Below are 27,636 nucleotides of genomic sequence, written 5' to 3' on the forward strand. Positions count from 1 at the left end.
TTTAAAATCATTGTAGCAAAACATTTTTATTAATACAAAGTACAAAAATAGAACTAACATTCACTCTAAGTTTCAGAAATAAGTAGTGCAAACATACACGACTGAGATGAAGCTCACATAGATTGTCTTCTATAGGCAGACAGTAGACACCACAGTCCAGTCCTCAGCTGAATCTCAGCTCATTTTCCAGTCCATAGATCTTAGCCTTCAGCGCCATCAGCTCACCCTGAACCTTCTTTGTCCTGCCGTTGGTCTGACGTACCTCGTGCAGAATGGCTAAGTCCTGGTTGGGCCCAATATTCAGAGTAGCCTGAAACAGTGGATACGTGTAGACCAGTTTAACAGGATCAATAAAACTAAACTATATGCAAGGCTGGAGGCGACGATTAGGAAATAACTTTTCATTTTCTGTGACATCACATATTTTCTGTGTTCATGATTTCTTTTAAAAAGAGCTCAAAACCCACTTGCTGTTGTGTTGAAATCACAAAATAATTTACACCTGATTAAGACACAAGTCGACAAGTCTTTTTACCTTGAGGAGTTGTTTTTCTACATCTTTGAACTTCTGTCTGAGGTGCTTCAGGTCTGTCTTGAAGCCCTCCACCTCCATGGCCCTCCTCTTCTCCAGCGCTTCATAACGCTGAGTCATCAGCTGAAGACGCTTGGCCATTTTGTCCGAACGCTCCTGCAAACATCGAGATTTGGTTAGACAAAAATATCAGTAACAAGGAACTTGGGGATTCCATAACGTCTGAACAATCAATTAGAGAAGTGTATGAGGAGGTTACAGACATGAGCATCGGTCCAACCATTGTACCTTAAATATTTCCCTGCCCACGTCCCCTTCCTCTCTGATTTGGGACAGTTCTGTCTCCAGTGTAATACACTGCTCCCTGTACATCTCTGCCAGACGATGGGCTTGCTTCAGATCCTCTTGCATTGCCTGATGACATAGATTCATTCAAATAAGGTAAAAACTCAGACACCCCAAAACAACAAGAGCTTTGATATTTAAGGGAAAGACCTATCAATGTTTACATTAGTTTACAAAAGGGATAAGTTAGCAGGAAACATTTCTTTTAAAAGGAACATGCCTACTTATTGGGACTATCCCCCAGAGTTAGACAAGTCCATACATACCCTTCTCATCTCCGTGCGTGTCACATGAGACACATCCGTCTTCTAACCGTATACGAACTGGGAACTATATTGTCAGAAGGCGAAGCACTGCTACTTCTGCTACTTGGGCGGAGTGATTTGCACGCAGCACCTGAGAAGCGCCGTGGTGAGAAGCAGAGAGCAACAGCGGGGCTTTTTCAGGTGTTGCGCTAATCACTCCGCCCAAGTAGTAGTGCGTGAGAACATAGTTCCCAATTTGTATACGGTTAGAAGATGGCTGTGTCTCATGTGACTTTGTTATTTGTACACGCTGTGACTACGCAAATTACAACATGTAAATAGGAACATGTTGGCGTTATTTTGTCACTTATTGGGAGCAGTAGGCTTGTTGGAGCCGGTTACCTCCAGGATCTGTGCTAGGCAAGGCTAGCGGTGGGTGCGTCAGACAGAGTTACGACACGCACGGAGATGAGAAGGGTATGTATGGACTTATCTAACTCTGGGGGATACGGTGAATAAGCTAAAAGTCCCAATAAGTCGGTGTGCTCTTTTAAATGTTTATCTTTTAGAATAAAAAAAAAGGAACAAATATTACTTTTAGCTCCTCCTTGTGTGTGTGCTGTGACTCTGGCTGAGGCCGGGGGAGGAGCAGGGCTGTGCTGCTGCTGCTGGGCTGCCACGTTCGGCCCTGCTCGGCACCGGCAGACCCAGTCTTCCTCAGGCGGTTGTGGCAGGAGTCCAGCTCCCTCAGCAGCCGGTCCTTCTCCACCATCCAGCTCTTCTCGTGAGCCCGTGTGTCAAACTTCAGCTGTAAGAAATCTCTGGTACTCTCATACAAAAGGTTCTGGGTTCGCTCGAGCCTGAGATGTCAAACGTAAGAGGAAGTGCGAGTCATACATTGAGATAAGGTGGAAAATGTATTCATAATCATTCAAAGCTGATGAGTATAATTCCAGAAAGAAGAAAAAATAAGTCACGATCCATTGTTCACAATACTCAGCTGTAAGTAGTAAAGTAGTGGTGAATGAATTAAAAAAAAAAAAAAAAAAAAAGCAGACCCACTTGTCAGTCAGAGCTGTGATTCGCTCCTGATCTCTCTGCCATTGTGCCTGTGCCTCCTCTGTTTTAATCCGTCGATCCTCCAGCAGAGACTCTACCTGCTCTTTAGCCAGACGGGTTTGTTCCTCCATCTGAGCCTGCAGAGCCTCCACCTGGAGACATTAGGCCACAATAATAATAGCTTGGTAAACTCACAGCAAAACCATGGAGACAGGAGAAGGGGAAAAGGTTTCAGTCCCTTGTTATAAAACAAGATACACCTTTATTACTCCCCAGCAGGGAGATTTGGTTGTTGCAGCAATACAACAGAAACAAAACAGATAAATACATACAGTGAGGAAAATAAGTATTTGAACACCCTGCTATTTTGCAAGTTCTCCCACTTAGAAATCATGGAGGGGTCTGAAATTGTCATCGTAGGTGCATGTCCACTGTGAGAGACATCATCTAAAAAAAAAAAATCCAGAAATCACAATGTATAATTTTTTAACTATTTATTTGTATGATACAGCTGCAAATAAGTATTTGAACACCTGAGAAAATCAATGTTAATATTTGGTACAGTAGCCTTTGTTCGCAATTACAGAGGTCAAACGTTTCCTGTAGTTTTTCACCAGGTTTGCACACACTGCAGGAGGGATTTTGGCCCACTCCTCCACACAGATCTTCTCTAGATCAGTCAGGTTTCTGGGCTGTCGCTGAGAAACACAGAGTTTGAGCTCCCTCCAAAGATTCTCTATTGGGTTTAGGTCTGGAGACTGGCTAGGCCACGCCAGAACCTTGATATGCTTCTTACAGAGCCACTCCTTGGTTATCCTGGCTGTGTGCTTCGGGTCATTGTCATGTTGGAAGACCCAGCCTCGACCCATCTTCAATGCTCTAACTGAGGGAAGGAGGTTGTTCCCCAAACTCTCGCAATACATGGCCCCGGTCATCCTCTCCTTAATACAGTGCAGTCGCCCTGTCCCATGTGCAGAAAAACACCCCCAAAGCATGATGCTACCACCCCCATGCTTCACAGTAGGGATGGTGTTCTTGGGATGGTACTCATCATTCTTCTTCCTCCAAACACGGTTAGTGGAATTATGACCAAAAAGTTCTATTTTGGTCTCATCTGACCACATGACGTTCTCCCATGACTCCTCTGGATCATCCAAATGGTCATTGGCAAACTTAAGACGGGCCTTGACATGTGCTGGTTTAAGCAGGGGAACCTTCCGTGCCGTGCATGATTTCAAACCATGACGTCTTAGTGTATTACCAACAGTAACCTTGGAAACGGTGGTCCCAGCTCTTTTCAGGTCATTGACCAGCTCCTCCCGTGTAGTTCTGGGCTGATTTCTCACCTTTCTTAGGATCATTGAGACCCCACGAGGTGAGATCTTGCATGGAGCCCCAGTCCGGGGGAGATTGACAGTCATGTTTAGCTTCTTCCATTTTCTAATGATTGCTCCAACAGTGGACCTTTTTTCACCAAGCTGCTTGGCAATTTCCCCGTAGCCCTTTCCAGCCTGCTCTCCATTCCCCACAGCAGACTCTGTACCTTCGGAGACAGAGCCTTTAGCGTTGCAGCCCCATCCCTCTGGAACACCCTCCCTGCAGATATCTGCAATGCTACATCCCTGGACATATTTCAAAAGATCCTGAAACACCACCTGTTTACCACAGCCTACAACCTCCTTTAGCTAAGCCACAGGAATTCTGGAAAGTGTCCTTGGGCTTCATGAAAGGCGCTATAATTTATTATTATAATATGTATAACATATAATAGAATACCAATATATAATATGATATACTGTATAATATAATATAGATATAATATGGTATCAAGCGGACACCTAGACCTACCTGTAGTAACAACGTCTGGTTATCGTTCTTGTATTGTTCCAGGCTCTCTCCATTTACCCCGTCTGTGGATTTGGTTCTCCTGCTACTCTCTGCTTAAACAGACATAAAATCAGAATGGCATAGTCTGTCTGGAGCAATTAAGCTTCCTGTGTTTGAGTTTCACTAAAGAGAAAACATTACAAGATCAACTACTGTTATTATTCGTAACAGGTTTGTAAAGAACACGGCAACTGACAAAATCTTAATAATATTAAATTAAGACTTAATTAATTGCAAACCTTTCCTGGTCGCAGCAGGTCTGGTCTTTGTTGGTCTGAGATTGAGATTTTCCTCCAACCTGGACTCGGCGTTCCTCTGTGTGACAGTGACCTGAAATGTAGTCATCACATACGGCCGTCTTCAAAACAGCGATTTTCTCTTTGCCTTTTTTGCTAGCACAATCTGAATTGGCAGTAATAAAGTATAATAAAAACAATGTAATACACTACGTTTTTTTTTGTTAATCCACAAAAAAAAGAAGCAGAAAAAAAACTTGCAGTATTTGTTTTCAATTGTACTGAAATAGACATAGATGTGACTGTGTCATATGGTCAGGTAAGCAAGCAGCAAGCCAGAAAACATAAAATCCCAATTTATATGCCCTCTCACAGCATATTGTATTGTTAGAAATAACAAGTGATAAGCATCCCCTTGTCAGTTTGCTTATTTGTGGAACAAAAAATGTGTTTTAAAATGTAGGAAATTACATGGTAATGATTTGATGTCTAGTCAAACTTTTTCACTGCAGATATTCTGGAGAAAAAACAAAACGGTGTAACTAATCACATTAGCAATGCCTCGGTTCCATTTACAGCCAATGTAGCATTTGTTATGGTGAATACCTGCACCTGTGTTTGACAAGTCAAGCTAGAGCTGGGCAACATATCGATATTATATCGATATCGTAATATGGCATAAGTGGTGTCTTTTCCTGGTTTTAAAGGCAGCATTACAGTAAAGTGATGTCATTTTCTGAACTTACCAGACTGTTCTAGCTGTTCTGTTATTTGCCTTTACTCACTTAGTCATTATATCCACATTACTGATGATTATTTATCAAAAATCTCATTGTGTAAATATTTTGTGAAAGCACCAATAGTCATCGTTGTGGTATCGATATTGAGGTATTTGTTCAAAAATATCGTGATATTTGATTTTCTCCATATTGCCTAGCTCTAAGTCAAGCGTCTGCTGTGATAAGCCTATGGTGAAGTAAACATGAGTACCTTGTGAGGAGGTTCCCGGTGGAAATATGTGATCTCTCCTGCATCAGGACCCACCAGGGCAAGAAGGTGATGGATTTTCTTCCTGTCCTCCAACTCTCTGTACAACAGAGAATTTGGTTAAATTGTTTTATGTACACAAGTCCGAGCGAAAAAAAATAATGGTAAATCAACACTGAAGATAGATATTAAAGGCTATGCACACCCCCACAGGTGTTTTCCTTTACTTTGGCTGATTAGACCTCTGTCAATCACGAACAGTCTGTATATGCCTTCCTGGTCTTGTGAAGAGGTCTAATCAGGCAAGTGTGAATGGGCGTGTAAGGGCTTTAAATAATCAGAAATAATATGGACTATGTCCCATGGCAGCCAATCATATAGCCCAGTAACCTATCTAGCCTTTTTTTCTTTTTTCTTTTTTTTTTACACAGCAGGCATTTTTACTTGTTATATCAGGAAAACATGTACAGCAGAACTACTAGAGTTGTGAAATTCTGGGAATATTCAAGGTGGCAACTTTCCATGGGAATTTAAAGGAATTTATGGTAAATAAAATGGAAATATAAGGGTTATCTACTCAGGCTGTATTTACCACATCATTAACAGACATAATCCATTAATTTGCCAAATAAATCTATTTTTTTTTGTCAAATACGTACAGCGTGAAATGTGGCGAGTTAGCTAGCTCGCAAGTCAAATAATGAGGAAAGGTACGTTGAAAATCTGAGCTGACAATGTGGGCTGTGTGCAAAAGTAGGGTTTAAAGTGAACTAGTTTATAAAATAAATGTTTTACAATTAAAAAAATGAATGGAAATTAGAGATTTATTTAAAACTCCTAAATTAGCATTAGCATGCTCTATCAAACTACATCCCACATGGTGACAGCTAGCTGGCAAAAACTAGCAGGTGTTAACATGTTATAAACTGTGTACTTTGCTTTAGGCTAATATCTGCTGGTTTACAGTGTTGTAATTTGAATGAAATCCTATTTAATGGGATGCTAACAGATGGAAGAGTGCGCTGCTGAAAGCAGTGCATGGTTACAATTAAATTAAATGGGCATACTTATAACTAAAACATGCTATAAGACCTAGTAATAATTTTTAATTTGCCCAAAAAATAAGTTCACTGTTAAATAAGGTACGCTTTTTGATTTGAAAAAAATTCCCAAGCTTACCTTCCCTTGTAAATTATCCGACCCTTTGCAACCTTAATACCTACTAACATTAATGCTGGCTCTAGGGCTGCACGATATTAGTAAAAATATCTAATTGCGATTATTTTTGACTGATATTGCGATATGATTCACGATATTGGAGGGAATGATCATTTTTTTGTATCATTATTCTCAAAAAAATGATTACAGTGTGATTTTTTGCGAGGCTCTGTACCAAACAAGATTTTTTTAGTCTGTAGGTCGGGACGTCTCTGCAGCACCACAATACTTTATTTTAGAATGGTTTGACACATATTTTGCCTTTAACAAATATTGCGCCCCTCTGCGATTTGGATATTGCACTAGTTCATATTGCGATTTCAATAAAATGGCTCGCTCCATTCCATTTAAGTGTCCCAGTTAACCCTGTCAGTGATCAAACATACATAATAGCAGGGCCATGGATATGGAACACCTGCATCTAAAGCAGCCCTAACTAATGTTATTAAAGGAATACATCATATACAAATGATCATTTTGCGGGTGAAGTATTCCTTTAATTACACCTGTGCTTTTCCTGCTATCACATGTTTAAACATCTGATGGATTCTTAAACTGTGCACCTACCTGATCTTAAGTCGGTCATTTTCTGCATAAAGCCGAAGAGACTGTTCTCTCTCTTGGAAAAGGTAGACCTGCATGTCACTCAGAGCGCTTTGCAGTTCCGCAATCTCTCCCTCACGCTGCCGTACCTCCCACTGTAGTTTATGCTGAGAGGATTTTCGGAGATAAAGAGAGAAGATAAGTTAAAACAGGCAAATACACTCCGGCATACCTGAAAAGCAACGTCACGTACAAAGCAATCACATACGACTCCTAGCTGTATCTCACCTGGCCCTCTGTGATGCCTCTGTACTTCTCCAGCATTTGCAGCAGCTCCTCGTGTTCTCCGTCAAACTGGGCGATCTTCTCCCTGTAGAACTCCAGTAGCTCCCTGGAGGGACGCAGGTACGCCAGCCGCTCATGGATGGGTGGAAGCGGGGAGTCATGTTCTCGACCAGGGGTACAATTGTTGGCTCTTTAATAATTAAAAAAAAACTTCACTAACACTCAACTATAAGGCCTGCAGTATCTTTTAACATGATAGCAAATAACATTTTATCCTGTACAGTACAGCACACTGCCTGCGTGGCGTGGCGTTTCTGTTGCGTGTCAGTTGCGTGGTGTTTTCTATGTCTTTGCACACCAGAAACGTGTCTGATGTGGGGCTTCTGCTGCTAGCCTAGTCTGTACACTATGTTTCCCATTGATAAAATGAAATAATAGCGTGTTCTTCAACTTTATTTTGTCAATATTTTTGTGTTTGTACATTTGTTTGCACATATTTCTATATATATATATATATATATATATATATATATATATATATATATATATATGCAGTACTACAACGACATTTCTCTTGCAGCGAAACCACACAAATGTCTGTCCTTATGTTTACTTTATGATCTTACCTGTGTGGTGTTGCATCTTTTGTTGGAGATCCCATCCCAGCACACAACACTGAAAGAAATAAGCAGCCACCTGTCATCAATACTGCAAAAATGGTTTGTTGTTGCAGGTCAACCAATTCTGTAAAAAGAGGTCACGCAGACAAAACTTTGCAAATTGAGTGAGAGATGGACTATACATGTTAATACTGTGTACACAGAGATGTCAGTTTAGGGCGCCTATGAGAAATCAGTATTAGCTGAATACTTAAATCTTTACAGCAAAAGTTGTGTCCAAGACTGTTGCCACATTTCAATATGCCAAAAAGCATGAAGAGGCGTTAGGACCATAGGGTTAGGAAAGGATACGTTTGTAAAATGTAAAATGTAAAAGTTAAAAGGGAAGTGTTCAAAGTGTGTAACGTTATCTGAGTTGCCATGGGTTGGGCGCCAGGGGGAGCGGGACGTTTGAAAGCAAAGTCTACTAGCTAACGTTATTCTTAGGAGTAACGTTAAACACATATTTAACGCTTTCATATTCAGCTCAAAAACAACTCGTCTCAGTTGGGCAGACCGAAGTTGTCCTCCATGAGAAAAACAAAATGAGCATTTATATTTCCGTTAAGTTAACGTTATATGCTACAACGTTTGTCTGTCTCTTTCATGATGCGTTCACGTTACTAATGGCGAAACTTCAGATTAAGCGAAAATATAGTAAGCACATAACAATACAACAACAAAGGTAGCTATATTATACAAATTTCTGGCGTTTTTGTCTAGCATACTCATATATTTTACATACCCAGAGTCTTTCAAAACACACAACTTTTCGGTCTGGAGGACAGCGATGTTGTTCGTTACTATCAAGCTTTTGAAACCCGGAAGTTGACGCCTCTGCGTCTTCTTCGTGGGAAACGGTAGCGAAGACAGTTGATGTATTTTGCCCACCAGCGGCGGACTAGGCTTCTGTTTGCGTTGTGAGAGTGTCATGAAACAATTAATAAGACAATATAACCACCACATAGTTTATAATGTCAGTTATGTGGCAGCTAGGGTAAGTATAGATAGTTGTATTGCATTTCAAATAAGAGTCAACCATGATTAATAATGTTCCATTACAAGATTTTTCTGAATAAAAAAACATGGGTAAAACTTGGCTCCTTTGGTTCAGCGACTTTCGTCGGTTTAAAATGTGTATTTTCAATACAGATATTTCCTAATGTAAACTAACTAAGCGTCTGGCTAAATAACTAAATGATTGATGGGCAAAGCACCATCTGTCGTCAGTTCGCTGAAAACCAGAAGGTAAACCATGTTGATGCCTTCACAATAAAAGCCTGAAATTGACGTGTGGAGAACAAAGACGTATACACACATGAAATTTACCTGAGAGTAAGCTAAGCCTGGCTAAGCGATGCTTTTGTGATTGTTCACTTTGGTGGTATTCATAACCCCATGTTTAGCTTTGTTAATTATTGTCTTACTATGAAAATCTTAACCGGAAGCTCTAATTTTACTACGACTAGCTTGACGTTCTGACCCTGGTCCAGTCCTGTCAAACTGTCACCGACACTGGGAACTCACGTCGGCTGGCTACTGTCTCTCGGCGATGGAGCGGAAAGTTGCTCGGGAATTTAGGCACAAGGTAAGATACAAACATTGTCCTGTTCGGATATTGATTACATTTATCAAAAATAGCCCTCAAAAAGCTTTTTCCTTACCTGGTTGTCACCTTACTGGCTCAGGTGTCTCTTTCAGTGGGATGTTACGCCAACATAGGCCTGCCCGACAGCCTCACGAAAAAGTAAACAGTTAAAATCATTCAAATGTATTTTCAAAAGGATAATTTTCAAACACAAATATATTATATTGTATGGCAGTAGCTTCTTGGTCAAAATATAATGTATCACTAGCCTATGTCACTAACTGTAAAGCCCTTGGGATAAATAATAGACAAAACCTATTAGAGTTGTTTAGAGATTAATGAGTTTTCATTCAACTGAAATAACTTGTTTTCTTGGTTTGTCAAGTATAACATTAATTTCATAGGTTTTCATTTGGTTTTACAGTTCCCACAACTGTTATTTTAGATGGTATTAGGCAGATCTCTTGTTAGTTATGTCTATTCTAGGGACATCCTTTCTGTATTTGTCCCATGCCTGTTCTGGCTTAGGTAAACATCATACAGCTGAGGTCCAGGATAAAATAAATGTTATTTTAATCCATGGTATATGGCTCCATGAATTAAGCACACATTATACTATGTTGTGTGGTTCGTGATGATAGCACCTAACAGCCTGAAAAGGTAACTATGAGTAAAAAATAACAGAGGAAGGAAACATGATATGTTAAGGGTGTTTTCAGCCCCAGAGCATGTAGGATCATCACACAGCCATCTGTGTTTCAAGCAGGCAGACAGTGTCGCACATTGCAGGCTCTTCACAAAGGGCATCTTAGCATTAGATAATGTAGACTGTCAGAGATGAGCAGCTGAGCAGAAGAGATGGGACGATTTATGGGTTTAATTAGAGGCTGAGGGGCACATGGCACAATCAGGCTTTGTTTCTTTTTGGGACATCAAAATCAGAGTACTGTAGCTCTCTTTGGTTGAGAGTTTGTGTAGATTTACTGTAAATTTGCAGAATAATTATCTGTTTTGTCAATTTAAAAGTGCCAGGTGTTTTGTTCTCTGTGGGTTCGTTGTATGTACTGCAATCTGTGTACAAAGTCATAGGTTATTTTTCTGTGAAAACTTTAACTAGACAGTGCTCTTTTAAAATGGGTATCCAACTGACAAATCATCTCTTACATTATTGGTTTATGGTGCCAAAGTCTGCATGCAGTTCAGGCTTCAGGAGTGGCTGACTGTGTCTCACTGCCCTCAGCCACAGAATTTTATGGCAGTCATAAACACCATGTCACACACACACACACCGTCACAGCAGGGTCCACGTAGTGCAGTCCTACAGTTATGATTACTATAATAATGAGTCGTTCTACCAATGCTTTAATTTCTATATAACATTATACAGAAGAGTCTGAATGTGTGGTGTACATTAGTTTTTGCTCTCTATAAGACTTACACACTAGATGAGGTGTGTGTGTGTGTGTGTGTGTGTGTGTGTGTGTGTGTGTGAGAGAGAGAGAGAGAGAGAGAGAGAGAGAATGTTGGGTGTAAATGTTCACCTCTGTTTGTGTCTGAGATGTAAGATGACACTGCTGACCTTCCTACTACAGCCTCTCCTCAGCTGTACTGCCATTATTCCCTCTCAGTGGTTTGATGATTAGGGAAGGGCTGTCCATTACACCTGCTTTAGTCCAAGGAGCCTCATCACCCCCAAAGCCTAGTTTAAACTACCACTCTGGTAAAAGATTGGTTGGGTTTGAAGCGTGCAGCTTGTAGTTTGGGACAGATTTAGTCAGACCTAAAGTGAAATGTGTTACATCAGTGATTGGCCGAAACGATTCCTTAAAACCATTCTGCTGCAGCTGAGCAACCATCAGGTTTGTATGACACACACACACACACACACACACACACACACACACACACACACACACACACACACACACACACACACACATACACACAAATAGGCTGATTGCTTACCCCCCTGTGGTAAAACAGAGAAACAGTGTTGACAGGACCACAGGAGAGAGGTACAGTGTGTCTGTGGGCTGACATTTCCCCCGATTCAGCAGTGAGAAGAAGCATGGCACCAGATGTTTGTTCTTTCTTGCAGGTGGAGTTGCTGATTGAAAATGAAGCAGAGAAGGATTACCTGTATGACGTCCTCCGCATGTATCACCAGTGAGTACCATCTGTCACTGCTCAGAGTGGTTTTGGTGTGTGTGTGTGTGTGTGTGTGTGTCTGCGAAAGTTGCAATTTCTTTTTTGTTTTGTCTCTGTCATGCACACATCTGTATATTCACACCTCTATATTTATATCAGAATACAATGTGGTTATTGAATAGATTGGGTCCTTAAATAACTACAACTTTAAGCCAGAACTGATGAAACCAGTGATATTAGTGAAGCCCGAGTTTTTCAACATGTGACATTTAGCATATAAAAAAGACATATGTGTATAAGATAAAAGGCTAAAAGGATTTTTTCTCATTTGGTCTTATTAGCTGCAGGTGAAATGATGCCCAAACGCATTTTTAACTTCTACTAACTCCTCACCAACTTTTAACAGTAGTTTTTTTCTAAAGCTCTTTATCTTGTCACACACATCTCTGATGCACACAGACCTCCAGTTTAAACTTTGTGCTCCATTGGGGTTTCTGATAACAGCCTAGTCACAGCAGAGGGCTAGTTGGGGGGGGGGGGGGCGTTACAGGTCTAGGTTTCAATTCATCTTTGTACAGAGCCAGAACTCTATGGCCCTACCGGTTAAGCCTCTGATCAGTTTCCACTGTGCTCCGACATGCCTGGCCAGTTATCCACAAAAGCTCTTTTTATGTTCACCCTCCAAACATGGCTGAAATGGAATGCAATTATTAATAATTTAAAGAGGAGGCCGGGTGGACAGATTTTACACAGTAGCTTTTACTTTGCTGTTTTACTACTTCCTTTGAATTGTGAAAGAAAGATGATTGGACTTTTCCCCCCATCAGTATCAGCATAAATAGTTTGGTTATGCACTTTTACTGTTTAAACTGGAAATGGGACTCCACCAATTTGAAACATCAAAGACTGTTTACAGGTCTTGGGGAATACTACAGCATATGTAAGAAAACAGTTGTGTAAAACCTTTTGTGGCTCCAGAGGGCCAGCGTGAAGTTTGATAAATTGCCTCAAGTGATGTCACTTAAGGCAGCCTCAGTTGGCTCTGAAAGCTACAAGTTTGAAAATTAGAGTTAAAAAGAAGTGAGCATCCGAGACCTTTAACCCACTCCTCATCTCTGCTTGAGGCCAGCAGCTTGACGCTACAGCCACTATTAGCCAATAAGCAATAGTAAACTATTAGGCAAGGGGGAGGAGGAACCTAAACCGAGCTTGCAGAGGAGCTGCATAAAGTGCACAGATGTTGGGAAGAGTTTCCGGACGATCTACATAGTCTATTGTGCGGTGAATCATGTCAGGCTGCGTTATAGGAGTCCTGAATCAAAAACTAAGATCCGAAAAGTATGGTAGTATAAAAGCTGCTCTTTAACATACCCGACCAAACTGTCAGTCGTCAAGTTACATTGTAGGTAATGTAGGCACCAGGTTTTGACAGGAAGGAGAATGTGTGGGATTAAAAAACAATATCGCTGGTTCTGCTGCATCAATATTGATGCTTAAAAAACCCGTCCATTATAAGTATGACAATTTTAAAGGAGTGCAATGCTAAATCCTGGAGTACTCTTTAAGGAGGACTTTAATAATCTTGTGGCTGTTTTGGTAATGGCCGCCATTTCGTCCGGCAGCTGTGTTTCAACCTGGATAGGCCTGCGTCTAATCTGGCCCAGATTTAGCAGCAATCAACGGGCCAGAACCCATTTTGGTGCTGGCTGCCATTACATCTGGCAGCCGTGTCTCAGTCGGGATAGGCCCGTGTCTATTACGCCCAATCTGGCCCAGATTTGGCAACCATCAACGGGCCAGAACCCATTTTGGTGGTGGCCGCCGTTTTGTCCGACAGCCGTGTCTGAGCCGGGATAGGCCCGTGTCTACAACGCCTAATCTGGCCCAGATTTGGCAACCATCGACAGGCCAGAACACTTCTTATTACCATGCTTTTACATACACGTCACTGCTCATTGGGTAACACCTCTGACACACCCACAAACAGAAAGAGAAAACATACCTCAAAGCCAGTTTCACACCGTTCCAGACACATCGTATAACCTGGAAACCGCAGCAAAACGCCGCACACCATTTTGAGATTGAACGTGCCCCTGTTAAAAGTAGCAGTAGACAATTACTGGAGTTACTTTCTTTGAACGATACATCGGGCCTTTAAAATGATCCAAAGATCTTTTTGCGTCTGTCACTGAAAGCAATGAATTCCTGACATATCTTTTTACCCATTAAATCCCTTAAATGTAGAATTAATTTACAGAACAATCATTATCAGATAGCAATAAACAAATGAATAAAACAAGCAAAGAATTCTGAGAGGTCTACGGTAAGTATTAAAGTAGTAGTAGTAGTATTAAAGTATATCTCCAGTATTGTTGTTTCGGAATTCATTATATCGTCAGGTTTTGGTCCACCCCCTGTTTAATTCATTCCCAGTTCTGTTTTAATGAAGCTGATGCCACTTAGAAATACAGTACATCATATTGGCATTTATTGGCAAGTACCAAAACATTTTAATTTCCTTATTCTTGTTTTATAACTGCAGTACATACTGTATTTCTAACAAACTAGATTTCTTTCAAACAATACGTTGTAGAAAGTCACTTTAGGGACCTTATATTATATTATATTATATCTTCCCAGAAGGTAGAAGTCATATAAAAAACATACAACACTTAAAAATGTAGTTATACCCCTCCTCTCTTTCAGGTCGATGGATTTGACAGTGTTGGTGGGGGACCTGAAGCTGGTCATCAACGAACCAAAGCGCTTGCCCTTGTTTGATGCCATCCGACCTCTCATCCCACTCAAACACCAGGTGGAGTACGACATGCTCACCCCCAAGAGGTCACGGTGAGTGCAGCATCGACTTAAAGCGTAACTCTCGCCAAAATGCAACCTAGGGTCTTCTTGTGAATGTACCCGAGTCAAACTTTCGTTTAAAAGCGTAATTAGGACCTAATTTTAAGATTGACTGTATTTTTGTTTTTCGGTCAAATGGCCTTTTGAATGGGAGTGCTAGGGGCACTACTATGATCGCATCAAAATCGCTATTTTTAAAACACTAAGAAGGCTCGACACAACATGAAACTTTGCTTGAAGTATCACCAGGGGCTCTACACATCAACTCCAGCATTGACAACATTGTTTGTGTGCCCAGAGTTTACTAAAAAGAAAGGTTTTGAACAACTCACGTTAGCAGTTGTTGTTTATGTTCTCCGCCATCTTGCCAGTCAAAAATAGGTGATCTCCGAATGCGAATGAACGGACTCCATAGGAGGAAATGTCATTCTTATATGAGGCTCCTTTTTCTACAAGGTCGATATAGTTTTTCACTAACAACAAAACAACAAATTATCCGTGCATTTATATGGAACTAAGCTTTAGGAGCTTTCCATCTTTACTCTCCTCCCTGTTACGTTGCATTCGGAGACCCTGGTCATACTTCGAGCAAAGTTTCATGTTATGTCGAGCCTTCTTAGTGTTTTAAAAATAGTGATTTTGATGCTATCATAGTAGTGCCCCTAGCACTCCCATTCAAAAGGCCATTTGACCGAAAAACGAAAATACGGTGAATCTTAAAAGTGGCGTTTCCATCCTAATTATACTTTTAAATGAAAGTTGGACTTGGGTACATTAAAAAAAGAACCTAGGTTGCATTTTGGCGAGAGTCCTGGTACTGGTGTATATCTGGTCTGTATCCCATATGTGCCTGCGTAATGAAAACACCCTACATAGACAATTTAACTAGACTATAATATCTCTGAACATCCCCCACTCTCTCTGTATTCTCCTTTTTCCCATACTGAAACCATCCTGTATTCATTTTTTTAATTAAGAGAAGATAATTATAATTCAAGATGGTTCTCTATCTTTGAAACTGGTAAAGTGAGGACTAATGTCAAATTTTGATGTGTTTCAGTTTTGGGGGTTAAATTATGGAACGAACATAATGATGAGTTGAAAGTGTGTACGTCTCTGTTGAGTTTCGAAAAAGCTTTAAAATCTAAAATAATCAAGTGTTATGAAGTAATTTGATTAATATGTAAAATGACTAGGATTGTACTGAAGTATTTAGTTTAATTTTGTTTTGATGGATTTCTGGGTGATTCTATGGGGATTATAGGATGGGCAAAAATAAGCCTTGGCTTCAGCCTATTCCTTTTTCGGTTTAGCTACGGTGGCAAATTGTGGGAAATAATTGTTTCTTTCATGTATGTTAACCGAAATGAAATGATTCATCATCATCATCCTTCTTCTCCATTCTAAATTTTACCTGGCTCGTGCATCCTGTTTTATAATCTTCCTATCTCTCCTGATTATGCAGAAAGCTCAAGGAGGTGCGTTTGGATCGGACACATCGCGATGGACTGGGCCTGAGTGTCCGAGGAGGGCTGGAGTTTGGCAGTGGTCTCTATATATCACAGATTGTCAAAGACGGTCAGGCAGGGAATGTCGGCCTTCAGGTATGCATATGTGTGTTAACTGTGGTGTTTTTTTCTTTTCCTTTTATGTTACCACGTATTTTTTTATACTCTTAAAGGTCCAATGTATAGGAATTTCTCCCATCTAGATCGTTGAGATCGTATATCGCAATCAACTCTCTCAAACCACGCAATTCAAAGTACGTATTACAGCTACGGTAGCCTTCACGCTTCAAAAAGCCGGTCTCTTGCTCTTTTCAATAAACTTTTTCTTTTTCTGGGCGAAGAAGAAGACTCCTGTTCCTGAAATTTGGATTTTGAATATGTGTGGTCCTCCATGTTTCCTTCTTCAAACTTGCTGGGGTTGGAAAGCTACGATACCCATTAGCAGCATTAGCAGCACCTGTGAGTTTATCATGCGACAGCGAAAACACGAAAGGCGGAGCAGTATGTCCTGTATGTCCCTTACCGGCTAACGTATTTCAAGATGGCGCATGAATATGGAGCGTCTACCCTAGTTCATGCAAATGCAAATGTAACATTTCAAGCCAATAGGAATACTTGGAATTGATGGTGGTGGTAAATATTCATGAAAAAGTTTGTGAACGGGCAACACAGATAATGAACAACTAAACATGTTACACACTGGACCTTTAAAACACAAAATGCCTATTTTAGTTAAAGTACCAAATAAAGAGCTATTCATATGTAGAATTATTATGTTGTCATGTATAGTAGCAGTAGTACTAGTTTACTACTCTTCCCATCATCTGTGCACTTTATGCAGCTCCTCTGCAAGTAGTACTTGATAGTACTAGTTTTGATAAAGTATACCAACAGTATTTTTATTCAGTTACATGGTAAACATTTGCATACAAACTGTATGTTAGGAAATGGTAATTTTGTGTATAACATGCCGCTTAATCAGTATACTTGTTAATGTAAAGATTATACAGATTACCCGTTGTTGTGTCTTGGTGGCAGTGAAGGTCATAATACCAGAATCCACTAGGTGGGGTAAAGCACCATGCTATTTAAGCCAAGGCAAGGCAATTTATTTGTATAGCACAATTCAGACACAAAGGCACAGACACAAAGGCAATTCAGAGTGCTTTACATAGGCATAAATATACAAAACAAATAAAACAGAAACTATGATATTCATGAAAGAAAAAAAGAGAGAAATAAAGCATCATTTCTAAATGACCTCCGGGTCTCTCACAGAGCTTGCGTGTCTGTCACTGATGGCCCAGTTTCACCCAGATGGATGTTCAGTACAAAAAAAAGAACTCCTCCCATGGCAGAAAAAGTTAATGTCCTGTGTAGATTGTAGTCTCCTGTCTAATATCTGGATAAAAGCCAGAGAGACACAGTCAGTTTAAAACATGGCAGCATTTCTACTGGTACTAATGGAAATGTTCAAATTCATTTTATTAAAATGACTCAACATTCAAAGGAATATAATGCAGTATGCAATAGTATGCATTATTACCTGCTAAAAGACAGGTTGAGTCGATTCAATTGAAATTTATTTCATTATTTATAATTTATGTGTTTATTTTACAGGGACCAGATACACATTGTTACATACAGATAATCAATGCAACAGATGTACTGTCTAGAGATGGTCCGATACCATTTTTTGCTTCACGATACCGATTCTGATACCTGAACTTGTGTATCGGCCGATACCGAGTACCGATCCGATACCAGTGTGTCATATATTTTATTATGTTTTAACAACTGTATACTATTATCCCTGTATGGATGTGATATGATTTCTATCTTTGTTGTCGGTCTGGCTCAGGTTAAACTCTTTGTGAAACATGAATGCCACAGAACTTTCTTTTATTATGCAGTTTGACAGTCAGTTATAACAGAAAAAGAACATAAATAAACTACTTTAACGTAGATTTTCTTTAGGGCTTTATTACGTGGTATCGGATCGGTGCATAAACTCCAGTACTTCCCGATACCGATACCAGCGTTTTAGGCGATACTGGTATCGGTGTCAGAACATCTCTAGTACTGTCATAGGGCGTCTAGCTGAGGCTAATTTACAGCCCCCACCCCTGGTTAGGCTTTTAAATCTAAGTTAAAGCAGCCAAACAAATGAATTGATAAAATTGATTCAGGATAAAAAACAACAGCACAGATGAATCTGATCGTGTATGTGTGTCTGTATGTGCCTATGTGTGTATGTATAGTACATGACTGTGTAGAAATTGGCATATAGTTGTGGTAGCTAAGCTAGCTCAGTCATGTAAATGGTTAAAACATCCAAATGTAAATAGATGACAAGGTTCAATAAATCATATTGTGGCTGGTAAATTCAAGAGACAGGGATGTAAATTGTTGGAGTAGCAATAACGTCATCTCTGATCTGGCTTGATAAATTGATAGTGAAGGTGTCATCCATAATATGCCATCCTGTGTTGATTTTAGGTCGGTGATGAGATTGTGCGCATCAATGGATACTCCATCTCCTCTTGTATCCACGAGGAGGTCGTCAGTCTCATCAAGACGAAGAAGATTGTGTCACTCAAAGTCAGGCGTACGTCTAACACAAACTTATTTTCCAACAACGGTAGCATGATTGATGTGCATTAAAATGAATATTGTTTAACATCTGTGGCATCATCCATTTTATTTTTAATTTGTTTGATTTTTTCCATTTGCGCAGATGTGGGGATGATCCCAGTGAAAAGGTAAGATAATCAATATGGTAATATAGTTTCTATCTGCCGGTTAAATGGTGAAATGGGGAGTTAACGTGCTGTGTTCTCATTTGTTTTTCTCTTCTCCATTTCTCCAGCTCATCAGATGAACCCCTCAAGTGGCAGTTTGTTGACCAGTTTGTGTCTGAGTCAGGGGTAGGAGACACATTCAGTTTTTTCCACATTTTGCTTTTCAGTTTCCAAAGTTGCATCACAGACAACTTATGGACTTTCTGTACTGCTGCAGGAGAAAAAAAGCAGCATTGCGGGCTTGGCATCCATTGGAGGCAAAGAAATCAAGGAGAAGAAAGTTTTCCTCAGCCTCGTGGGTACCAAGGGTATGGGCATCAGCATTTCCAGCGGTCCAACCCAGAAACCTGGTATCTACATCAGTAACGTCAAGCCAGGCTCCCTTTCTGCAGAAGTTGGACTTGAGGTGATTTCTCCAAATGACCAGAACGCCTCTATGAAACAGTGAGACTTGTATATTTGCCTGCTGTGAACTGCATCTATGTCTTATCCCAAAATCTAGATTGGAGACCAGATTGTGGAGGTGAACGGGGTGGATTTTACTAATACGGACCACAAAGAGGTGCATTTTGCTTCACTTAATTATCCACTTGCAATATTGGCAGCTTTAACATAGACATACAATTTTGTACATTTTGTCATTTTTTTTTTATCCAAAGCCCCAGTGTTTTAACTGTGCTTATGTCACTGGCAGTGTTTTTTCAACGCTCAGCTCACTGAGCTGCAGAACCAAAGCCAAATTAGTGTTTAACCAGCCAATATGGTTTTGTAGTAAAAAATGGCTGATGGTTATTTGCCAAAGCGGCTGATGGAGAAAACAAAGCCTGCAGTATTTACCAGGATTTGGTGATTTCTTCACACCCTGCTAAATACACACATCACATTCTTCACATGGGCCATGTCTTTCTAAGAGACTTCATTTAATTCATTAAATATATCTTAAAAATGCAGGGCATTATTTAAAGGTTTTCTTTTTTGATATTTCCCCAGGCTGTGAGAGTCTTGAAGAGCGGCAGGAGTCTGACTATTACTGTTCTGACAGGAGCTGTAAGTACACTCTAAATGCATTACCTTTAGTAAAAAACAACTCATAGAGCATTTTTACTATGTTGTTCTTTTGCAGCTCAACTCATAATTCTTGTTCTTTTTCCTCATATAACTCTTGTGAGTATTGTTGAATTCACATATAATTCAACATAAAACACCACTGAGGTTAAGCTACATATGATTATAACAGCATATGAGACATTCAACCCTTAAAAGTGAATAACCCTAGATAAAGTGACACGTGTTGCTGTGTTTTTCTTACATGTAGAGTATTTACATTTCAAGGGATTCCCAGAGACTCCCAAGTTTCTAGGATATAAAAAAGATATCTAACCAGTCAAATATAATAAAAAAAACAAATCAATCATAGTGGTGATGGCCAAACAAAATGGTGTATGTACTGTACAATGGCTGAATGTTGTGCATATTGTGTTTGGGATCCTAGAATAAAGTGTAGATGAGGAAAAACCTGGGAAGCAGATAAAATCTGCGTGATTACCTTTGAATCTGCTTATGAGGAAATGTAATTCTCTCAGAACGTAAAACAGTTAAGAGATTAACACACATCTGCCGTCTCCCTTTCGCATTCATGCGACGCACAAATGAATGTGCCGTTTGTTTGGGAGACATCACATTACCCAGCCTGTGCCTTAGCCCGGCTGTCTGCAGAAGCAACAGTTATCATCGATCAATCACTCGGTAGGTTGTTTGCCTCGGGACTCAGTGACGGCGGCTGTGTGACTGAGACATGCAATCCCATCTTATTTACTGTTCCTTGGTGCCTGTCTAATGCATTTATTTATTTGCATCTACATAAACAGGGAACCCTGGAACAGTATTTCTAGTATGTATTTTAATATATTTAATATACACATAGTAATTATATATATATACATAGTAATTATATACTAGTTATAGAAATTGCTCACACACTATATATGTCAATGATTCTTAGGTTGTAAGTGAGGCTTCAAAGATGTTACGTGACAAAAACAGACGTCTCCTCTTTCCCTGGTGTGGGAGACTGTTTCGGGCTTGCCTGCCAGTCTCCAGAGCCAAAAAGCTGTACACGTTGTCTTTCCCTGATTGTCGTCTCTGGCTGTTATCACCCTCTCAGGGCAGGGAGCTGTTCATGACAGATGAGGAGCGTTTGGCAGCGGAGGCCCGCAGGGAGCTGGATAGGCAGGAGCTGATGCACCAGAAGAGGGTAGCACTGGAGACCAACAAAATCATTAAAGAGCAGCAGGAGAAGGAGAAGCAGTAAGTGAACAGCACAAAACACTCCTCTTCTTGAAATGCAACCTGTTTGTTGTTGCATGGCAGAAGAATGACAGTTGTCTTGTTGTGCCTGTACAAGAGACTGATTCTGAGTCTATTATCTTGAAATGTAAGAAGTATGCTCCATAGTAGTGCAATTTTGATCTCATTCATTTTAAAAAGTTATCGTCACACAAACTTAAATTATAGCTTATTACATATATTTCAAACTAATGCAATGGATATGGTTCTCACGCACACTGTTGCACACTTTGATATGACATGCTCTGCTTCTCCAACGCTCTGCAAGTTAAGTAGCTTTAACAGCGTCCAGTAGATTTGTTTCCACTTTCAGCTGGAAGGCTCAGTTAGTCTAATTAGCTTGGGAAATACCAACATGCGGTCAATCTGAGACTGACTGTCATCACCCAATAGCAAAGGTGTTGACTGAAATTACTTTGATGTTTTCCAGAAATCCCTCTGAGCATTTTAGTGGCAGCCTCCAACATTTTCAGTGCCAAAGTCTGGATTTACAATAGCCTAGTTTTTTTCCTTTTCCTTTGTAGGTCAAAACCTTTCCTGTCACCCCAAATTTAAATACCTCAAATGCATTCAGGCCATTCCATGCCCTCCTTACACTACAACACAACAGAGAAAAAGAGTACTCTTAATGTGTGAGCAGAGATTATGTCCCTGTCAACTAGGCATCACTTAACAAACATACATTTACATATATCAGGTGCAAAGAAAGTAAACAGGGACTACATTGATTTCCCATCTAACTGAGGACTTTATTGCTCCTTTGGTACATCACACTCTGTTTTACTCTGTTTTCTCGGGACTGCATATCACGCGTTGCAGGGCTGACACTCATAAACTGGATTAAAGTCATACAGTATATTCTGTATTTACAGCCCTGTGCTATAGCATGTTGTACGGACAGCGTTTTATGTTGTATATTTATCGTATGTTTACCAGGAGAAAGATGGAGATCGCTCAGAAAGCTGCAGAGGAAGAGGAGCGCTATAAAAAAGAGATGGAGAAGTATACACCTCATTTTGTGCATTTAATTGATGTCCATAAAGTGCCAATTCTGTATTGTTTTTACGACATATATAAAATATCTTACACCGCTCTCTTGTTTTTACGCCCTCTGTAGGATTGAGGCTGTGGAGAGGGAGCACAGCAGAGAGTGGGAGGAGGACTGGGGAGCCAAAGACAGACCCAAGAGTCCTAAGAGCCCCCAACGCGCCCCACCTGAGACAAAAACCACCAAGGCCAAGAGTTCTCGTAAGGACACCTGAACGAGTCTTTGTCCTGAAATGCACGAATCCTCCATTTACTTTTCTCCTGAGTTGTAGAAGGTTCTCTAGCCTTGTATTCACCTAATTTCCCCTCCTCTCTTCTGCACGCTCTGTGTTTCTCTTTCCGTCACGTCTGTGTGCTGTGCTGTTCCTCTAAGCGGATGAAGCCAGCTCGTTCACAGAGGAAGACAAGGAGGAAGAACAGGACAGACAAGTGAGTCCGGAGCCTCAGCTGCCATTGTCACAGCTGTTGTCGCAGGATGTTCGTGCTAACCAGCGTGAACACAGACTAGTGCTAGATTTCCTTTGACAACCAAAATGTAACCATTGGATAGTTAATTTTCAGTATCATCTGAATAGGTTTTATTTATTTTTTGCGGGATCCTGCTGAAAGTTAATGACACACAACCAAAATCCAGTAGTTGAAAGCCGTCTTTTTATCTGCATCACCAAAACGCATCTTGCATCCATGGTTTTTAAATGGAGTTGTTATTCAGAGTGCCTGAATGGAGCAGGCTCGATCTGTTTCTCTCATTCTTCTCTTTGAGTGCTGTGTTGTGCTTCTTTAGTGAAATGTTTCTTTTTTTTTAAAATATATGCACTGCTTGGAGTTTGCTAAGACTGTGTTTTAACCTTGGCTCTAGTTTAACAAACTTAATCTCCATCCTTAGCGTTTGGCTGGTTGTATCGATATGAGGGAAAGCTGCCGTCACTCCGCAAGGTACTGTCAGCTGCCTGAGTTCAGAGTGGTGTGAGAGTGGCGACAAAGGCATGATAATCGGTTCTTATGTCATCTTGACAAAGTTGCTGTTGCATAATTCAAGAGAGTTTTTGTTCTTAGAAATATTTGTTGTTTGCTGGGCTTTTATCCGTCATACGCAGTGTTGCGTCACTGCCTATTTCTGCACATCATGCTGGGTGGTTTGGAGTGACAGATTTGTCTGTCCCCTGCTCTTTTTTTTATTTTGACTAACTGATGACACCTCAGAAAGGAGAAAAGAAGAAGAAAAAGAAGAAAGGGTCCAACATGGACACACTGCAGGAGCAGAGAAAGAACAAGAAGGAGATGGAGTTTGAGCTGAAACTCGCCAAGGAGAAGGAAGAGATGCATGAACGAGAGAAGCAACTCAAGATCAGTCGGCTGGTCCAGGAGGTAGGAAAAGACGGGCTTAGCCAAGTCAATTGTAGAGTGGACTTGTTTCTTAAATTCTGAACAAAGTTACAATGTGGATGAAACCATTTAATATTTATGATGTACTTGATGGCAACGTTAACTTTCAGGGTATCAAGTCGTGGTTTTAACTAAATGCCACCATTGTTGTTTGTCTTGTGATGTGCCAGGTCTCAGAGACGGAGAGAGAAGACCTCGAGGAGTCAGAGAAAGTGCAACACTGGGTGGAGCGTCTTTGTCAGACTCGGTTGGAGCAGATATCCTGTGTGGAGAATGAATCCCCAGAGGTACAGAGTGAGACCTCCTCTGTCATAACCTCTCTGCACTCACAGCTCTTCAACAATGTGTTGTTGTTCCTTTATAAAGTTATACTATGTTATAAGCCAATTTCTTTTTACTGTTGCAAGGAGATGAATAGAGCTCTAATACAGTAGATGATTATAGCATTGAGACAACTCCTTCCCGCCATGTTTAGTTGGTGTCTGAGTGAAAAGAATTGGGGAAGGACAGTTACAGTTATTTCACTTCCAATGTTAAAAAGTATGAATTGTGAAGTACAACAAAAAGACAAAAATCAACCACAACATTCTATAATCGGATTCCAATTTTTTTAATTCTACATAGACATGATAATGTTTTAGCTCAAAAGGTCTGCTAGACCAGTGGTTCTCAAACTTTTTTCAATAATGTTCCCTTTTGAATTGTTTCTTTAAGCCATGTACCCCCTGACCAGCGCTAATCATTTTCGGAAGAAAAAAAAGTGTTTATAAACAGGAACAGTACAGCGCTGTCAGCGATGGATTTACTAAACAACAGCCTTGTAATTGAAAAAAACATTTAAATTTAAATGCTAATGAGAAAAGAGACAAAAACTGTAAAACAGACAAAAACTTGGAAAAAGATGGTAGAAAGAAGGAAGGAAGTAAGGCAAGAATAGATCAAAATAGTATCAAAAACTTCAAAAACAGTGACATAAGAAGAAAAAAGCGAGAAACTTGTAAAAAGTAGGACAGTGGAAGGAAGGAAGGCAAGATTAGATCCAAAGAAGAAGACACAAATGTCACATTTTTGGTAGGAAAATAAAAAGTCTAAATAAAGAGGAACAATGTTCTGGACAACAGCCTTGTAACTATTAAACATTTTGTTAAATATCTCACGTACCCCCTGTAGTCCTCCAAAGTACCCCTAGGGGTACACGTATCCCCATTTGAGAAACACTGAGCTAGACCATTTGCCGTAAATCGACAACGTGTGCATGTAGAATAAAAGAAGAACATGGAAGAGGACAATAGTTTACCTTCTGATGATTGCCTGAATTGTTGAATATGTCAACATGGGAATTGACACATGAGGTGAAACAAGTCAATTTTTCATGTTATTGTGACTTTAAGCTCTCCCCGCCGCGGTCTCCTGCTCTGGAGCCCAAGGTGAAGCGTTTCCCTGGCGGCCTCCACCTGGCCACCACTGACCTGGATGACATTAAGCTGGATGACGTGGATCAGAGCCTGAGGGGCCCTCTGAAGAGATTGGCCCCCACCCAGCCCAGCACTAGCCAGCCTCCCCCTCCCTTGCCTCGCCCTCCACCCTCACCCAAGCTGAACCCCACAATACCCAACTACTCCCCTCCCTCCTCTCGAGCGCCCCCACAGCAGCGGCCTCCTTTTGGACCCAGCGCTACAAAACCTCCATCTGCCCCGTCCACCTCGGCCAACAAGGGGCGCAGGCCTCACCCTCAGCCTCCCCAACCCCATCGCCCGCCTTCCTCCCACTATCCTCCTCCGTCTCAGTCGTCGTGGCCTCCATCCTCCCCTCAGCCTGCTCCACGGCCTCCTCCTCCGCCGCCACCCCCTCCTCCACCACCTCCTCCGCCTCCCCCTCCGCCCCCACCCCCACAACGCTCGGGAGAACGAGTAGGAACCCTCAGCGGGTTCCGCCAGCATCACCACCATCACCTCCAACACCCTCCCAGTCCTCCAGAGCACAGGAGCGAGTGGGAGACAGGCGGCTACCTCCCAAGAGGAGGGATTTACTCGTCCAACACCAGTGAAATGTCCTACCCCTCTAGTCCAAAGGTTAGAGTGTTCGATGTGTTGGACTGGCTTTTACTTTGTGTTAGTACCTTGTTGAACTGATAGATGGCCAGGATTCTTTTTTCCATCTATGAAAATTTGCATCAGCAGTTTAAAGAAATATGTTGAGCGCTCATAGAGTTTTTTTCAAGGCCGCAGGACTTGATCCTCTTTAATGCTCAGGTTTATGTGCATGTCCTGTTTTATGTGTTGGAATGTTTTATGCATGAAGAGAGAGTGAGACACTGCATGACCGAAATGTACAGTCATTGATCTTGACCTTCAGGTGAGGAAATGGCATTCTGAGATGCAGCTAGTTGTTATTGATGTTTGCCTTGTAGCTGTGTGGATTGGTATACCGAGTGGAGCATTGCGTGGTGTGTAGTGTTGACAATGAGAGGAGCTGATTTAAAAAAAAATGAGTGTGCTTTCGTTTGTTTGGACATTTGCATTTTATCCAGTGGGCTATGCATTGAAACCTCAGCCATGCTTTGATAGTGGAGGAAATGGGAGCGAGTCTGAGTGTGTGTTGCATTGATATTCCGGCAGTGCTCTGAATGTACCAGAGGGCTGAAATATTCATTTTATTTTACTGTGGTTCAGGTAATGAGAAAGACGTCCCATGCCAGTCGTATTTCCAATTCAAGCACCCCCTTGGTGAGTGTCTTTCTGTAAAAATCTGGTGTGAAGTTTTGCAAACACCCCTTCCATTTTTAGTTAAAATGACAAGCTTTATACATTTGTGAAAAGTGTACTAAAACAAGATCCTTTTTGTTGTAAAAGAAAATACTGTTCTAAAAATCTAAAACTATACTCAGCTGTTGCATGGAAACATGGTCTTTCCCCTATAGCAACTAGCTCCTAGTCCCCCCAACCAGAGGCATCAGATGGCCCCTGTCATGTCTAAACCCGTCATGCTGCCGCAGTCCCAGACCCACCGACCAGATCCAGTCAGAGCTGCAGTCCGTTCTGATGCCCTGGTATGACACACACCACACTGCAGTCACCTGCTCCCTGCATGAATCCTCGCTGATTCAACGTAATATGGCCATAAAGCATTTAGACATTTGACACAGTGTGCCATCACACTTTTCCTCAAGTCCTGGGAAGTCTTCCAGACTCTCCTGCTGTTTTGCAGAAAGCTAATCTGTGGTTATTAGATCACACAGGGGAGCCATTTCTTCTTCCTGTCAAAAAGCTCAAATAAAACTGCCCAAATAATATTGTTTATTTTTGCAAACTGCATTTACTTTAGAAAAGCCTTTTTTCCAGTAACCCTCTGCCTCACATTAATAGAGTCACACGTTCACACCTGAGAACACAACAACACACTTCTATCATTAGTTCAGCAGAAGCTCTGCAGCTGCCTCGTTGAGAGGCACCTTGACTGTAGGAGCTGAAGCCATAAATCATCCCCCCCCCCCCCCGACATGTTTTACCCCAGTCCTCATAGTAGTCTACACTGCTGCTGCACACAACGATACTATTGATGTTTTTAAATACAGTTTTATATGTTTTATTTCATAAGTTGAATTGTAAATATTGACATCTAGAAAGAAAATTGCTGCTGAATGTTTTGTGCAGTATATTCCCAAGGACTGTGGTGTACCATATGCTGTAGTATTAATATAGGATTCCTGTTGCTAACTGTGTTTCACCAGCCTAGAGAAATGGGCCAAAGAACTTAAAGAGCAAGGATATGGCTAGTAATAGTCCATATTTTTCTTATTGTCAACAAATCCCATGAAAAGACCAAAACTTACATTGAACTGATCTACTAACTAGCCTGACATAGCTTATTCCTCTATAAGACAGCCATGGCTGAAACTTGTCCCCAGCAAATGGAAATATTTACTCCTGTTTGAGTAATGTTTGCTAAACACGACAC

The 27,636-nt window shown here is 40.9% G+C and overlaps 2 protein-coding genes across 6 annotated transcripts in view; one reads left to right on the forward strand and one right to left on the reverse strand.

Moving 5' to 3' along the window:
- On the reverse strand, window positions 1–9,679 carry ccdc77 (coiled-coil domain containing 77). 4 transcript variants are annotated; one of them, XM_031283086.2, is made up of 13 exons: window positions 8,742–8,798; window positions 8,049–8,081; window positions 7,964–8,015; window positions 7,341–7,527; window positions 7,077–7,219; window positions 5,295–5,391; window positions 4,308–4,398; window positions 4,030–4,121; window positions 2,185–2,333; window positions 1,718–1,982; window positions 821–946; window positions 536–688; window positions 1–310 (listed from the first exon to the last, which is right to left on the reverse strand). In XM_031283086.2, exons 3-13 carry the CDS (start codon window positions 7,996–7,998, stop codon window positions 164–166), a joined length of 1,485 nt encoding a protein of 494 aa, XP_031138946.1. In that variant the 5' UTR covers window positions 7,999–8,015; window positions 8,049–8,081; window positions 8,742–8,798; the 3' UTR covers window positions 1–163. The 4 variants fall into 4 exon arrangements, with proteins under 4 accessions (XP_031138946.1, XP_031138947.1, XP_031138948.1 ...); XM_031283087.1 differs by lacking the exons at window positions 8,049–8,081; window positions 8,742–8,798 and adding an exon at window positions 9,661–9,679 and having other exon boundaries at window positions 7,964–8,012; XM_031283088.2 differs by lacking the exon at window positions 8,049–8,081 and having other exon boundaries at window positions 4,030–4,118; window positions 7,964–8,012; window positions 8,742–8,871.
- Window positions 9,456–27,636, forward strand: part of ush1c (Usher syndrome 1C) — a 25,312-nt gene continuing 7,131 nt past the window's right edge. The window contains exons 1-19 of one of the 2 annotated variants that reach the window (XM_031283081.2): window positions 9,456–9,584; window positions 11,683–11,750; window positions 14,439–14,582; window positions 16,057–16,195; window positions 18,599–18,707; window positions 18,837–18,861; window positions 18,969–19,026; window positions 19,118–19,306; window positions 19,403–19,462; window positions 19,891–19,947; window positions 21,065–21,207; window positions 22,183–22,248; window positions 22,364–22,494; window positions 23,180–23,229; window positions 23,497–23,661; window positions 23,850–23,966; window positions 25,071–25,751; window positions 26,352–26,405; window positions 26,600–26,728. In XM_031283081.2, coding sequence (XP_031138941.1) covers window positions 9,549–9,584; window positions 11,683–11,750; window positions 14,439–14,582; window positions 16,057–16,195; window positions 18,599–18,707; window positions 18,837–18,861; window positions 18,969–19,026; window positions 19,118–19,306; window positions 19,403–19,462; window positions 19,891–19,947; window positions 21,065–21,207; window positions 22,183–22,248; window positions 22,364–22,494; window positions 23,180–23,229; window positions 23,497–23,661; window positions 23,850–23,966; window positions 25,071–25,751; window positions 26,352–26,405; window positions 26,600–26,728 — 2,421 coding nt within the window. In that variant the 5' untranslated portion in view covers window positions 9,456–9,548. Of the gene's footprint in view, window positions 9,585–11,682; window positions 11,751–14,438; window positions 14,583–16,056; window positions 16,196–18,598; window positions 18,708–18,836; window positions 18,862–18,968; window positions 19,027–19,117; window positions 19,307–19,402; window positions 19,463–19,890; window positions 19,948–21,064; window positions 21,208–22,182; window positions 22,249–22,363; window positions 22,495–22,666; window positions 22,723–23,179; window positions 23,230–23,496; window positions 23,662–23,849; window positions 23,967–25,070; window positions 25,752–26,351; window positions 26,406–26,599; window positions 26,729–27,636 lie in introns of both variants that reach the window. The other variant, XM_031283082.2, reaches the window with a different exon arrangement.

The sequence above is a fragment of the Sander lucioperca genome, chromosome 7, assembly GCF_008315115.2.
Source record: "Sander lucioperca isolate FBNREF2018 chromosome 7, SLUC_FBN_1.2, whole genome shotgun sequence".
NCBI classification, from domain to species: domain Eukaryota; kingdom Metazoa; phylum Chordata; class Actinopteri; order Perciformes; family Percidae; genus Sander; species Sander lucioperca.